This window comes from Salarias fasciatus, chromosome 10 (genome assembly GCF_902148845.1).
Source record: "Salarias fasciatus chromosome 10, fSalaFa1.1, whole genome shotgun sequence".
NCBI classification, from domain to species: Eukaryota; Metazoa; Chordata; class Actinopteri; order Blenniiformes; family Blenniidae; genus Salarias; species Salarias fasciatus.
The window spans coordinates 23245763-23261433 of NC_043754.1; the positions used below are offsets into that span (position 1 = coordinate 23245763).

The 15671-nt window shown below is 47.9% G+C and overlaps 1 protein-coding gene across 1 annotated transcript; it reads left to right on the plus strand.

Moving 5' to 3' along the window:
• The first annotated feature begins 412 nt into the window (after window positions 1-412).
• On the plus strand, window positions 413-15255 carry LOC115394988 (NLR family CARD domain-containing protein 3-like). The gene is made up of 8 exons (XM_030100329.1): window positions 413-1185; window positions 2313-2365; window positions 2793-2859; window positions 3193-4973; window positions 5495-5668; window positions 13091-13273; window positions 13544-13728; window positions 14035-15255. The coding sequence occupies exons 2-8, from the start codon at window positions 2322-2324 to the stop codon at window positions 14115-14117; spliced, it is 2517 nt and encodes an 838-aa protein (XP_029956189.1). The 5' UTR covers window positions 413-1185; window positions 2313-2321; the 3' UTR covers window positions 14118-15255.
• The last annotated feature ends 416 nt before the right edge of the window (window positions 15256-15671 follow it).

Here is a 15671-nt window from a genome sequence, read left to right on the forward strand (position 1 = left end):
AGCAGCGTGTCATGGACTTTTGGGACATTATTTGAGCAGATATCAGCAGATAAAAACTCTCTGCTTGGCGCTGAGGACTGCTGCTGCGGAGCTAAAGACCTACAAGTTCCTCGTGAGACTTTGTGCGCATGTCACAGGACGCTGTATAATCCGCTTCACCCAGGGTCCTTGTAAACGAGGATTCATCGTGGATCGCTTTGTATGCCGTACATGTATACACTCCGTTTAATACGATTGTTTACAATCGGATTGAAAAAAACACCCATGTAAACTGGGCCAGTGACCTTAAAAAGATGTTGATTCAACGTCTTTTTGCTCAGTGGGTATATATATATATATATATATATATATATATATATATATATATATATATATATATATACCTCAGTCACTGCTATTCTCCTCTCACCTGTACAGGCCTTGCATAGTGGTTTTGCTTGTCCATTGTAATTTTCTAACACTCCAAATACATTTTATTAGTAAATTAATTCTAATGAAAAATACAGTATTTTAATGACTCCAAATCACTTGTGAATAATATTACTACAGGTATCTGGTTCTGACACACCTCTTTGATGACTCAGCTATTAATCATTCTATTAATATTTTTATGCAGTGTTTTAGCTCAATAGCTCCCAGGTTATTTGGCCTTTTGACTCCAGATCAGTTATTGATCTATTACTACACACCGTGGTTCAGACACACCTTGTTGGTAAAGCTGTTAATATTGTCAACAGTTTATATCAATATTTACATGAAAAATGCAGCTTTTTAGCTCAGTTACCAGCAGATTCTTTGACTTATTAACTCAACATCAGCATTATTAAGGCTTTCCTTAATTTATATCATTGTTCAGTTGAGTTTTTTAGCAACAATATTAATATGTCTTCTATTTATTATAAATAAGGGGAGTTGTGATCCTTGGCACTGGACGTTTGTTTTGTTTATTCTTTCAGTTTCGCTTTTACTGTAATGATGAGAATATCTGCACCCCGCTAAACAACGTGTCGTCTGGCTTGACTGCAGTCAGCAGTCCTCCGGAGCAGCGAGCTGCGTCTCCTTTAAAAAACATTCTGCTCCTCTGGTGGAGATAAGGTCGCTCCTCCAGATCGTGGCGCACTTCACTTCACAAGTCTCCGTGTCTCCAGGATCTCTGCTCCATCTGACTGGTCCACAGGAAGAAATGTGAGTTTTAATGAGCCTCACTGTCTCCCTGTGTCCGGATGTTTAGCTGCTTTTAGAGTCATTTCAAGCTGAAAACTGGACCCATGGATTGATGTCATGCTTTATCTTCCACATTTGTTCTGAACTGCCTTGCTTGGTTTCCTTTGTCTCTATTTTCTCACTGAGAACTGAGACTCCTGATGAAAGTGAAAGTAAAAAACTCAACCGCATCAGTTCTAGTCTCTTTGCTCTCAGTGGTTTCCAGTCTCTGGTTTGTTGTTGTCCAGCACCTGAACACATCAGTGGCAGAGCCTGAAACACAGATCCATCATTTTATGATATGTCTGCAGCGCCGGAGACAGCGCTGTCAGGACCGCATCGTGTGGCCTGCACTTCAGCGCCCCCTACTGAGCCATAGTTTTCTAAAAAGCTGAGTTTGTCAGCTGGAGCCAGGCTGCTGCTGTTCCTGGACCTGGAAGACCTCGGCTGTGAAAGCGGCTCACCCTTCACACTCTGGATTCACTCTGTGGACTGATTTCAGCTCTGATCCATGACAGACTCTGCTCTTTTCTACTGACTCTGATTATTGATCATTTACTGTTTGAACTCGTGTTTGATCAGAAATCTCTTTTTCACTGATGGCTTTGGGGTCCTGTCACACTGGCTGAGGCTCCGCCTCCCTGACGGGGTGGGTGAGACAGGCCGGTGGTGTCCCCGTGGCTGCAGGGGGCCCCAGGGGGCCCCGGGGTCCCACCACAGCCCGGCCCTCACTGTCATGGCAGAGCGGGGTTTCACCTTCGCCCTCTGACTCGTGTGTGTTCGACTCCTGGGTCCGTGTTTTTCCAGACGGGTGTTGTGCGTCGCCCACACCGCCACAGAGCCCTTGGGCCTTCTGGGACGTGGGTCGGTCCCCGTGCTGGTGGGGCCGTGTGGCTGGGGGCCACTGAGGACAATCACACCGGGGGCGAGGGGGCAGAGGGAGGTCCAGGCAAGGGGGGCTGATTGATGTGATTTTCAGTTCCTCTGAATGGTGATTAGTGATCTGAATATTGATTTTAATAAAAGTGTGTGTGTGTGTGTGTGTGTGTGTGTGTGTGTGTGTGTGTGTGTGTGTGTGTGTGTGTGTGTGTTGCTGCTTCCTCTCTCAGTGACTGAAGATGTCTGGTGTGGATGAAGAGGAGGACAGATCAGGTGTGGACAGGTAAGAGACGTCAGCTGCTCCTGCAGAGTCTCTCTTCTCTTCAGTCTGTCTCTCAGTGTTTGTTCCTGCCACCACAGAGGAAACTGACTGTCCTGTTGCGATGTGCGCTGTCGTGTGTGTGTGTGTGTGTGTGTGTGTGTGTGTGTGTGTGTGTGTGTGTGTGTGTGTGTGTGTGTGTGTAAGGTGTATGAACCGTCCTCTCCAGGTTGGACATGTACGTTTCACGTGTTGAATGAATGTGTGTAAACTGTCAGAACCTCCCTGATCTGTCAGTGAGTCAACAGAACATTTTGACCTGCTGTCAAACTCCTGATTGGGCTGTGTGGGTGTAACCTTTGACCTCTGTCACATTTCATCTCTTTACAGCTGCTGTGTTTACGATGAACTGACTGAACCATGTTTCTGAATCCTCTTATTTCACTCTCAGGTTGTCTCTGAAGAGTAACCGGTCCAAAGGTCTTCTACCAGTGTTCAGTGGTGAACCTGGACCTTCAGACACAAAGTAAGAAAGTGTTTTTCTTTGATTTCCTCCAAAGCAGAGTGAGTGATGTTGAGCTCACTTTCAGATTCAGCTCCAGTATTTTGAAGCAGTGTGAGAGTTGAAGCTCTTTGTGTCTCTGCTGTGTGTTGTGTTGCTCAGAGTAAATGTTGTTTGGTGTCCACAGAGAGACGAGGACTGATGTCTGTGAGGAGCAGCCAGAAAGATCCAGAGGTAAGAGTGGACATGTGTCTGCTGAGGAACTGGGACTTGTTGTGTTGTAGAGACATGAAAGCTTGTTGTTTGTGTGCAGTGTGATTGTTGTTGTTGTCTCTGAGCAGGTGTGGGTCTGCAGCAGCTTCTAGAAGAACATCAGAAGAGTGTGAGGAGGAGATGTGAACGTGTGACTGAAGGAAGTGATGAAGCAGGAGGAGGAAGCCTCCTCAACAGGATCTACACTGAGCTCCACATCACAGAGGGACTCAGTGAGGAGCTTCAGAGGGAACCTGAGCTGCAGCAGCTGGAGACAGCTTCCAGGAAGGAGAGCCTCCATCACACTGCCATCAGGGTTCAGGACATCTTCAAAGCCTCGGCCCAGCAGCACACACACATCCGAGTGGTTTTGACCAGCGGCGTGGCCGGCAGCGGAAAAACCTTCTCGGTGCACAAGTTCAGTCTGGACTGGGCCGAGGGCCTGGAGAACCAGGATGTCAGTGTGCTGGTGGTGCTCTCCTTCAGGGAGCTGAACCTGCTGGGAGAGCGGCCGTACAGCCTCCTCTCGCTGCTGGCTGTTTTCCATCCCACGCTCCAGAAGCTGACGGCAGAGGAGCTGGCTGTCTGCAGGCTGCTCTTCATCTTTGACGGCCTGGATGAAAGCAGACTTTCTCTGGACTTCAGCAGCAGCCGGCGGCTGCTTGACGTCTCCCAGCAGTCTTCAGTCAGCGAGCTGCTCACTAACCTCATCCGGGGGGATCTGCTGCCCTCGGCTCGGGTCTGGATCACTTCCCGACCGGCGGCGGCCCATCAGATCCCTCCAACATGTGTGGACAGACTGACAGAAGTGCGAGGCTTCACTGACGCCCAGAAGGAGGAGTACTTCAGGAGGAGGCTGAGTGATGAGGAGCTGAGCAGCAGAATCATCTCCCACATCCAGACCTCCAGGAGCCTCCACATCATGTGTGGAATCCCAGTCTTCTGCTGGATCACTGCTACAGTTCTGGAGCACATGTTGAGCAGCGAGCAGAGAGGAGAGCTGCCCCAGACCCTGACTGACATGTACTCCCACTTTGTGCTGGTTCAGACTCACAGGAAGAAGCTCAAGTACCATGAAGGACCTGAGACGGGTCCACAGGAGCTGACGGAGGCTGACAGGGAGCTTCTTCTGAAGCTAGGCAGGATGGCCTTTAAACATCTGTACAGAGGAAACATGGTGTTCTACCAAGAAGACCTGGAGCAGTGTGGTCTGGATGTGACTGAGGCCTCGCTGTTCTCTGGAATCTGCACTCAGATCTTCAAAAGAGAGTGTGTGATCTTCCAGAAAGCCGTCTACAGCTTCGTCCATCTGAGTGTTCAGGAGTTTCTGGCTGCAGTCTTCATGTTCCACTGTTTCACCAACAGGAAGACACATGAGCTGAAGACATTCATGGTTGAGGTTCATGCTTTCACATCTCTCGACGTTTTCCTGAAGATGGTCCTTCAGAAATCCCTCAGAAGTCCAAACGGCCACCTGGACCTGTTTGTCCGCTTCCTTCATGGCCTCTCTCTGGAATCCAACCGGAGACTCTTAGAAGGTCTGCTGGGTCGGACAGAGATCAGTCCAGAAACCATCCAGAGAGTCATCCAGAACCTAAAGAAGATCAACAGTGACACAATTTCTCCTGACAGAAGCATCAACATCTTCCACTGTCTGATGGAGATGAAGGACCTCTCAGTACATCAGGAGATCCAAGAGTTCCTGAAGTCAGAGAACAGATCAGAGAAGAGACTCTCTGAGATCCACTGCTCAGCTCTGGCCTACATGCTGCAGATGTCAGACCAGGTCCTGGAGGAGTTGAACCCGAAGAACTACAGGACAACAGAGGAGGGACGACGGAGACTGATCCCAGCTGTGAAGAACTGCAGGAAGGCTGAGTGAGTCCACAAGTCTTCATGATCAATGTCTCAGTGATGATTGTAGAAAGTAGTTCCTGTAGTTCCTCTGTGGAGATGATCCTCAATGATCTGTCATGAAGAATCCATCAGTCCACTCGTCCCGTTATTCTCTACATTTACTGCTGTTACTAAATGTAAACAATCCCCTCCAGAGGTTGGCTCAGTTCTCAGGATCTGTTCAGACTGAGGCTGTCAGTCTTCCTTCATGTTGTAATTCACATTCACTCTGTTCTTGTCTGGAATATTCAAATATATTCCAGTTTTTGAATTCCTCTCATCAGCCCTCAGACAAAGCAGCAGATCTTCTCTTGATCTTCTTGAGACTGTTTCCATCTGATGAAATAATTCCTGTCAGACTCAGCAGGAACAGGACTAAAGACCTGCAGCTCAGTGCAGCGGGGCAGGTTGTGGAGTTTCTACAGGAGAGCAGGTCTGATGTCCAACTGTCCAACAAAGTGTCCTCTCTCATAGCATCCTGTCCTCTCTGGTCTCATTTACAGTCTTTCTTTCTGTGGACTCTCTGATTCTCACTGTGAAGTGATCTCCTCAGCTCTGAACTCTGACCCCTCCCATCTGAAACTTCTGGATCTGAGTCACAACAACCTGAAGGATTCATCAGTGAAGATTCTGAGTGCTGGACTGGAGAGTCCAAACTGTAACCTGGAGACTCTGAGGTCAGTTCACTGTCTGAAGGTAGAATCTGTTGGAGTGAAAGGACTGAGAGGAGTTTAGGAGGATTCCAGATGTTGTTTGGACAGAGAGTGGACTGAGCTCTGCAGCATGTTGATGAGAGCTCTTCTCCTCCTGGTGGCTTCAGCTGTTTGGACTTTACATTTCTAAACTCTTCCAGTCTGAACCTTCTTCAGCTCTCAGTCACTTCAACATCAAACTCTGTCCTCTAATCTCACTTCTTTCTCTCTTTATTCAGCTTGGTTAGCTGCAGTTTGTCAGAGATCAGCTGTTCTTCTCTGGCCTCAGCTCTGAAGTCCAACCCCTCCCTCCTGAAACATCTGGAACATCTGGACTTGAGTTTGAACCGTCTGCAGGATTCAGGAGTTGAGCGGCTGTGTGGTTTTCTGCAGAGTCCACTCTGTGGTCTGCAGACTCTGAGGTCAGACTCCATGTTTGAGTGTGTTTCAGTGAAAGTTGTGTTGACACTAGGGCTGTCACGATATCAAATTTTCTCTTCACGATTATCATGGGCAAAAAATATCACGATAACGATATTATCACGATATCAGCAAAAATTTAATTAATAATGGTACAAACACTCAGATTCATCTTTAATTTTATTTTTGTTTGTTTTCTCTCTATTCCCAGATGAATTACATTCAGAATACCTGTCAAATGAGGTGTTGAAACAATATGAGAACAGTAACTGTACAACTGCAAACCAAAAGTGTAGTTACACTCAACTAATTAAAATCTGATGAACTGATTAACAGATGATCCACAGCAGAGGCGTAATTTACGTAGGGTTGGTGGGTTATGAAAACCCACGGGCCCTGTTAGGGTGAAATCCTGTCCCACCACCACACTGCCGAGGATTTTTGTTTGTTTGTTTGTTTAAATCCGAGGTGGAATGAACGCAGCAGCTGCTTCTCTCCAGCCAGAAGCGCTGCTCCTGGCTAGGGCCCCGAGCTGAAGGGGGCCCCAAGGGACGGCTGACATCAGTCAATTTCAATGACAAATTTAAGGCGCTACGCTAGACGCTGCAACGACAACGTGTCGAAATTCCCCCTCATGGGGCCCTTTTCCGAGTGCTCACCGGTTAGTTGCTAGAAGGGGGCCGGCAGAGAAGACGGCGGATATCAGCGACCCAACTTGAAATCCCCCCGGACACATTACAATGACACGTCTGGAACCTACCTAATGGGGCCCCACTACTACCCGGCTAGCTTCAACGTGCAGTCAGTGTTGCTGAACACACTTTTTTCGGGTTAGGATCGAGCGTCTCGCTGTCGCTGTCGGCCACCGCCGACATGTTTAGTTCACTCGTGACGCTCGCTAGCTGGGAGCCCCGCTAGCTAGGAGCCGTGCCGCTACCGCTGCTCTGCTGTGTTTACATGTGAGGGGAGGGGGAGAGGCTGGGTGGCTGTAGGAGGGAGACGAAGCAGGGCGGAAGAACAGGAGCGGATTTTGAAAATGCGCTTCAACACGTTTCAAGTGGCACTAGATCCTCTTTACGATATTATCATGTGCGCATTTTGAACACGATATTGAAATTTCATTTTTTAATACCACGATTATTGTCAATAACGGTTTACCGCGACAGCCCTAGTTGACACTAAAGTGCAGACATCGAGAGTGAACCACCCTGAGGATCTCCAGGAGAAATCAGAAATCAGAAAGATTTATTGGCCAGGTTTGACAACAAACTCGGGATTTGACTCCGGTTAGCCGCGCTCTCAGCTGGGTGCACAGATGAATACCAAAGGATAAATACACAAAAGGATAGAGACAGATCAAACACTCAGTTAACTTAAGGTTAACTACTGAGAAAATAAATACCCAAAGAAGAGAGGCATAACATTAACATCAGAATCACAAGTTTTTACAATAACACAGATAAAACTGAAACCCCAAGAATGTAGAATATAGATATAGAATATATAAGAAACGTAGCTTCTTCTCTGGTCTTTAGTCCTGTGACGGTGGCAGACCCGTGTGCAGCTCCACATTTCAGAGCTTGCCAGAAGAAGAAAGGAGCTGCAGTGGATCATTGACGGTGAACCTCTGACACGCTCCATGTTGACCTTCAGCTTTCAGAGCAGGCTGATCTCTCCTGGATCAAGCTGTCACTGATCTCCCAGCTGGAGCTCCAGACTCTCAGCAACTCTGCAGACTCTGGACTTGTTGGCTTTCTGTCCAGTAACCTTGGCTGTTGACATGTCCTGCACTGGGCTCTGCTTCTGTTTGGTCTTCACATCAATTCAGCTCTCCAAAAGATCAAAGATCAAATCAGGGAGAAGAAGAACCCCAGTTCTTCTTTCACTTGCTCGGAGCTCCAACCTTCGTAAAGAGGAAATTGACACCAAGGATCAGTCTGATCAGTCTCTTTTAAAGAGGATTTACTCATTTCTACCTCATTTCAGCTCACATTTACAACCAAAGTGAGAAAATACTCAGAAGCAAATGTTGAAGAATTTGAGTTCTGTATAGAAGAGGTTAAAACTAAGGGCCAATCCCAATTCTACCCCTTTCCCCTACCCCTCAGCCCTATCCCTATGATATGCGCGTTCACGAGGCTTAAGGGCTATCCCAATTCTACTTTTTGAATAGGGATAGGGGAGAGGGGGAGGGCTATTTCACCCCTTTCAGAGAAGTCTGCATCGATTCTCCCTATTCTCAATAGGGGTAGGCGGAGTTTCGCATTGGCCAGAAAAAATCAACATGGCGCCCAAATGTCAGCTTGCTTTCTGTATACTATTTAAGAAGCTATACAAAGTGCAATTGCTTCACTGAAATTTATAGATATCCTAGCGTGACAGTGTACCAGTTATGGATTAATGTTTTAGCGCTGCGTAGCACCGTTTCCGATCGTAAATTTGTAACTTCTGAAGAGCACTGATCACTGTATTAACGTCATCTTTTATCATGTTTTTAACATAATATGTTTGACACAGGGACCCCCGATGAAACCCGACTTCTGATGAGGGCCAAGGGGTATCCCAATTCATAGTGCTGCAAAGATAGCCCTAGCCCTCAGCCCAATTCTAAAAGGGGTAGGAGAATGATAGGGGTAGGGCCAAGGGCAGAGGGGTAGGGGTAAGTGGTAGAATTGGGATTGGCCCTCAGGGTGCTTTCGCACCTACAGCATTTGGTCCGCTTGAAGCGGACTAGCGTTCCCAACTCCTGCAGGTTTGGTTCGTACGCGCTGGTGTGAAAGCAGACCAGTTAGTTTTGGTCCGGGACAAAGAACCGCACCGAGACCTCCTCGAGGAGGCGGTCTCGGTGCGGTCTCGGCGCGGTCCGCTGCTCTGCTGGTGTGAACGTTGACCGGCCTCGGTCCTGTCCGCTCTGTTGTGGAGAAGGCTTTTTGGTCGGCGGAGGCTTCCGTAGCAAGCCGCGCGGCGCATCACGTCACACATGCCGGCCAATCAGGGTTCACTTCCGCCACCCAAAACACACTATTATGTGAACAGCGCCACCAAGGGGCAGGAGGGTCATAGTGGATAGTTCATCTGCAAAAACAAGTGGTGTGAATGCGAACTGAACTAGTTGACAGCTGCAACATTTATGAACAATTTATGTCCGAACCGAACCACTCTCGCGGACTCGTAAGTGTGAAAGCACCCTAAGTATTCAGTCTTGTCCAGCATTAACTTAAAAAAAGGTTTTTGAATCTATAAGAGTTACAGACCCACAATATGTAAACTTCTGTGCAGAGCTGAATGAATATCAGTCATTCATCCCCTCTTCAATAACTGTTTCAAACAGCACGAAACCAGCAGCCCTGTTCTTCCCTGTTGTAGCGTCCCCTGGTCCAACAGACCAGCTGGACGGGGGCCAGACTTCCTTCATGCAGCGTGAAACTGGATGAACAAAGCACATTTCCATTTCAGTAGTGGGTTCTATTTTTACAGGAGTGACCCCCAAACCCACGCTCCAAACATTTCAAATAGCAAAGGCAGAAGTAAACAAATGCACCTCATTCTGCCGACCAAGGGGCTGAAACAAAGTTCACGACTGCGATGTGAAGTTAATATCTCATGGGGTCTGCTGGCAACACACAGCACCGTCCCCCACGGATAATAAATCATCACCATTTAGTAGAATCAATAAACGTGTACACGCCATTTTCCTCCTCGTCTTCCTCTTTGTTCTTCCATCCATCCATCCATTTTCTACCGCTTATCCGGGGCCGGGTCGTGGGGGCAGCAGTCTCAGCAGGGATGCCCAGACTTCCCTGTCCCCAGACACTTCCTCCAGCTCTTCTGGGAGGATCCCAAGGTGTTCTCAGGCCAGCCGCGAGACATAGTCTCTCCAGTGTGTCCTGGGTCTTCCCCGGGGTCTCCTCCTGGTGGGACATGCCTGGAACACCTCCCCAGGGAGGCGCCCAGGAGGCATCCTAACCAGATGCCCGAGCCACCTCAGCTGGCCCCTCTCAATGTGGAGGAGTAGCGGCTCTGCTCCAAGCTCCTCCCTGGTGACTGAGCTCCTCACCCTATCTCTAAGGGAGCGCCCAGCCACCCTACGGAGGAAGCTCATTTCGGCCACTTGTATCCAGGATCTTGTCCTTTCGGTCATGACACAAAGCTCATGACCATAGATGAGGGTGGGAACGTAGGTTGACCGGTAAATCGAGAGCTTCGCCTTTCGGCTCAGCTCCTTCTTCACCACAACGGACCGATACAATGACTGCATCACTGCAGCCACTGCACCGATTCGCCTGTCAATCTCACGCTCCATCCGTCCCCCACTCGTGAACAAGACCCCAAGATACTTAAACTCCTCCACTTGGGCCAGAGTCTCTCCACCGACCTGGAGAGGGCAAGCCATCTTCCTCCAGTCGAGAACCATGGCCTTGGATTTGGAGGTGCTGATCCTCATCCCTGTCGCTTGACACTCGGCTGCAAACTGCCCCAGTGCATGCTGCAGGTCCAGGTTCAATGAAGCCAACAGGACAACATCATCTGCAAAAAGCAGAGATGAAATCCTGTGGTTCCCGAACCGGACCCCCTCTGGCCCCTGGCTGCACCTAGAAATTCTGTCCATAAAGATTATGAATAGAACCGGTGACAAAGGGCAGCCCTGCCGGAGTCCAACATGCACCAGGAACAGGTTTGACTTACTGCCGGCAATGCGGACCAGACTCCGACTCCGGTCATACAGAGACCGGGCGGCCCTAAACAAGGGACCCTGGACTCCGTATTCCCGGAGCACCCCCCACAAGACACCACGAGGGACACGGTCGAATGCCTTCTCCAAGTCCACAAAACACATGTGGACTGGTTGGGCAAACTCCCACGAGCCCTCGAGCACCCTATGGAGGGTATAGAGCTGGTCGGACTTTCCCAGCAGACCCTCACAACATGTTTGGATCTGCCAAGTCTGTCTGGTTTCCTCCTCCGGCAGTGAATCCAACTCACCACCAGGTGGTGATCGGTCGACAGCTCTGCCCCTCTCTTCACCCGAGTGTCCAAGACACATGGCCGGAGATCAGATCTCCGACCTAGGGTGTCCTGGTGCCAAGTGCACTTATGGACACCCCTGTGCTCGAACATGGTGTTTGATATGGACAAACAGAAGTCCAAAAACAAAACACCACTCGGGTTCAGATCAGAGAGGCCTTGCGATCAAATCACCCCCTTCAAGGTCTCACTGTCGCTGCCCATGTGAGCGTTGAAGTCCCCCAGTAGAACAATGGAGTCCCCAGTCAGAGCACTGTCCAGCAACCCCTCCCAGGGACTCCAAGAAGGCCAGGTACTCTGCAATGCTGTTCGGCCCGTATGCCAAAACAACAATGAGGCACCTGTCCCCGACCCGAAGGCGCAGGGATGCGACTCTCTCGTTCACTGGGGTGAACTCCAAAACATGGCGGCTGAGCTGTGGGGCTATGAGCAAACCCACACCAGCCCGCCGCCTCTCACCGTGGGCAACGCCAGAGAAGTGGAGAGTCCAGCCCTTCTCGAGAGGTTGGGTTCCAGAGCCCAGGCTGTGTGTGGAGGTAAGCCCGACTATATCTAGCCAGTATCTCTCAACCTCCCTTACAAGCTTGGGCTCGGGCTCGGGCTCGGGCTCCCCCCCCCCCCCCCGTTCTTTTTTCGCCTCTATATAATGTTTTTGGGGTCATGATGTTGCCTTAAATCTCCAGATAATAACATTAGCTAACAAAATGTTCCCTCTAGTGCAGTCATCTGCATACATAATAGATAAAGAGTAATGTTACATTGATTCAAAAATAAAAAAAAAAAAACCTGCAGTCAGTGCTGCATTCAAGTTGACTCGGGGACGCAATGGTAGCTAACAGCGAGCAGAGCGCTGTGTGGCAGCTTTTCTAACAAACTGGAAACACTGTTGCCCAGCTGCCATGGAAACACCCCAATAAATTGGAGGGAGAGATGCTGCTGCTGCAAGCAGCGGTACTAATGCTAGCTAGCTAGCTACCGCTAACAGTTCACAAGCTAGCATGAGGGATTTTGTATCCAACAAATAAAGTATTCGTGTTCGTATTCGTATTCGTATTCAAATCAAAGAAACATGACAAAACACTTTGTGAACATATCAACCTAATAGCTGAAATGGTGGCCCTTTTGGCTAATAACTACTGGAATGTCTTTCATTTAATGGGATTATGAGGGACTGTATTTCAATGGAGACAGAGCCCCGTAGTGGTCATACAGTGCAACTGCGATAAGAACAAATCACAAATCTCTGACATCGACATCACAGGTAACCGGTTACACATCAGTTAGAAGTCCCGGTTACACGTGTAGAAAAAATTGTCAACGTTGGCACCCCTAGTTTATATGCAGTCAATATTCAAGTTAAGGTCCAAATTCTGCCTTCTGAAACATTGGGAATAACCCGCTGACATGTGTGAGCAGACAGAGTTCCTCCTGTATACATGGTGATTGTGATCAGTTGGAACATTCCCATCTAAACTACGACGCACGGAGAATGTCATGAAAATCCAAACAGCAGCAGCAGCAGCACGGTGGATCAGGAACAGTCCGGGGCCGATAGCAGTGGCCTTTGTTTGTGCTTTGGTGCTGGTTCTGACCCAACAGCAGTGCTGAACACGACTGTTCCTCATGGTATTACTACAAGAAGAGAGTGTGAAGAAGAAAATGGAAATGGAGCCGGAGCTGTGCCATACACATCCATGCCACCGTTTAATGAAGCCATTTGTTTCCTCCTCGATCCAGAAGTGTGGTGCTGCGTCGGAGTTTCACCATGTTTGTTTACCTCTGCGTTTGTGTTTCCGGTGGGTTTGTCGCCAGACGCCGCATAGAACATGTGCATGACTGAGTGTAACCAGGTTATTGATAATATTCCAGTTTTTAAAGGGTTACTGACTGCATGGAAATGTAGTCAATCCCTTCAGCATCAAACTTTGTCCTCTAATCTCACTTCTCTCTCTCTTTATTCAGCTTGCAGGGCTGCAGTTTGTCAGAGATCAGCTGTTCTTTTGTGGTCTCTGCTCTAAAGTCCAACCCCTTCCTCCAGAAACATCTGGAACATCTGGACCTGAGCTGGAACCGTCTGCAGGATTCAGGTGTTTCTCAGCTGTGTGGTTTTCTGCAGAGTCCACTCTGTGGTCTGCAGACTCTGAGGTCAGTTGACTGTCTGTTCCTGTTGTAGAAGGAGAAATGTTTGTCAGCAGCTGATCTGAGACTCTGATCCTGCAGTGAGAGAGTGGACTGAGCTCAGCAGCAGCTGACTGGTGTGTGTGGACATGAGGAGTGTGAATGTTGTGTGTGATGAAGATCTACAACAACAGAACAGCTCATTGATCAGGACTCAGTAATGTGGAGCTGCTCATTTCTCCATCAATACATCTGATTGGTTCCTCATTGATTCTGCTGCTTTCTCTCTTTGTTCAGGTTGATGAGCTGCAGTTTGTCAAAGATCAGCTGTTCTTCTCTGGCCTCAGCTCTGAAGTCCAACCCCTCCCACCTGAAAGAGCTCCACCTGGATTCCAACCAGCTGCAGACTCCAGATGTGCAGCAGCTGGTTGACCTTCAGCAGAGTCCAGACTGCAGCCTGCAGACTCTGAGGTCAGTAGATGGTTGGAGTGAGTCCATGCTGCTTTCAGCAGGTTTGGACTAAACACAGTCAGTGTGAGAACAAAGATCCAGTGTTTGACTCTCAGTGAGGCTGTGAGAGGAGAACGCTGAGCAGCTTCAGGATTGGACAGCAGAGGACACACAGTCAGCCAATCAGAGGAGCCACAGGCTTGTTGAGTTGGTCTGACAGTGGTGGTCCTTCATGAGCTCTGAGCTGCTGACTGCTGCTCTGAACAGGACTGAAGTCCTCACTGCTTCACACTCTCTGACCACCACCTCTCATCTCTCTGCAGCTGGATGAGCGACTGAGAGCAGAGAAGAGGCTGTGAGTCCTGAAGATCCTCCTCCTCCTCCTCCTCCTCCTCCTCTCCTCAGATTGTATCATCAATAGATGTCCATGGCGTTATCAGAATTTGAAATGCTGCCGTACTGGAAAATGTTCTTCACTCAGAACTTTTCACCTCCCTGAATGTGACTCTATGGAACAATACATACATCTGACATGGGAACAAGTCCTTGTTTTTTAAAGACTGTTCTGAGAAGAATATTTGACTGACAACTGATCCTCGTCCAACTGTATAACTAACTGTTCCCAAAGTTTTTCATTTGGACCAGAGAAAGCCACGTTCCAACTGATGGTTTGGTTTGTATTCATTTTGTCACAGCAATTGGCAAACCTTCTCAAATCGGTAGACATGACCCACAACCACCACCATGAAAACTAAAGAGAAGACAAATATACATTATCAGCAGTGGCGGCTGGTGGTGAAATTTGTTGGGGGGGCTAACAAATGCTTGCATAATACAGATTAAATAGTTAACAGAGCTGCAAAAGCAACATCACCTATGATACATAGTTACATCAATTACAGGTAGCTACACTATACTTTTTTAGTGCTCTACATCAACACACTCTGTCTCTCTCTCGCTCTCTCTCTCTGTCACACGCATACATTTCTGCACTACATACGTGTTCCAACCTAACTTCAACGACTGCCCACAGACAGCCTGCTGCAACTATCTTATTACAACTGTTTGGTGACATGTAGCCAAACACGCTTCACTCAGCAAAAACAAGGTGTCACAGTCGACATGGGCCTACTTTATTTGAAAAGAAGCGCACATCGACGCCTTTCTGGGACGCAAACAGGTTAATCACCATGTCGTTGAAGTCTGGTATTTTTTGGATGAAGTCCGTCTCAGTCGACAGTGTGGCAGGTGCATTCAATCGGTCCAAATAATTAGATTATCCAAAGCAAATAGTCCACCTCGTTCATGCTAAGACCCGCCATTGCTGAACTTTTTCTCCCTCCTTCCCAACTCTGGCACCAATAGCAGCCCCGCTGAGTTGAACTGCTTCTATTGGTCAAGAGTCAGCGGCCTATGGGCTAACTGAAGTTAACCCAAAATGCTCAGTAAGCCACGGGAGGCGGGACATGACACCTGTCAATCACTTACAAGAACTAAATGAATGTATCTGCTGGGGCTGTAAAAAAATCAGCCCATTTAGAGATATTCTGTGTTTTCCTTTTAACTAATTGGTTCTGTTGCTACCTTTGGTTTTATCTAAACTTAAAACAATCTTAAGTTATTTAAAAAAATAATTTTCTCATCTTTTTTGTGTTAGCTGTCTTTTTATGCTTGGTCCATTTTTACAGTGTTTTCTCCAGAGAGGTTTTCCCGTGTCCCTGCAGTCTCATTCTCTCCTTCCTCTTTCCCCCTTGAATTACATATCCCCATACAGCGTGACAAGCATGCTGACAGCGTGCACACATATTTTAGATTATAGATTTTATTTCAGTCATAATGCATATTAAACAGAAAAGTACAAGGCAGGTAACACACACACACACACACACACACACACACACACACACATATATATATATATATATACATATATATGTATATATGTATGTATATATATATATATATATATATATAT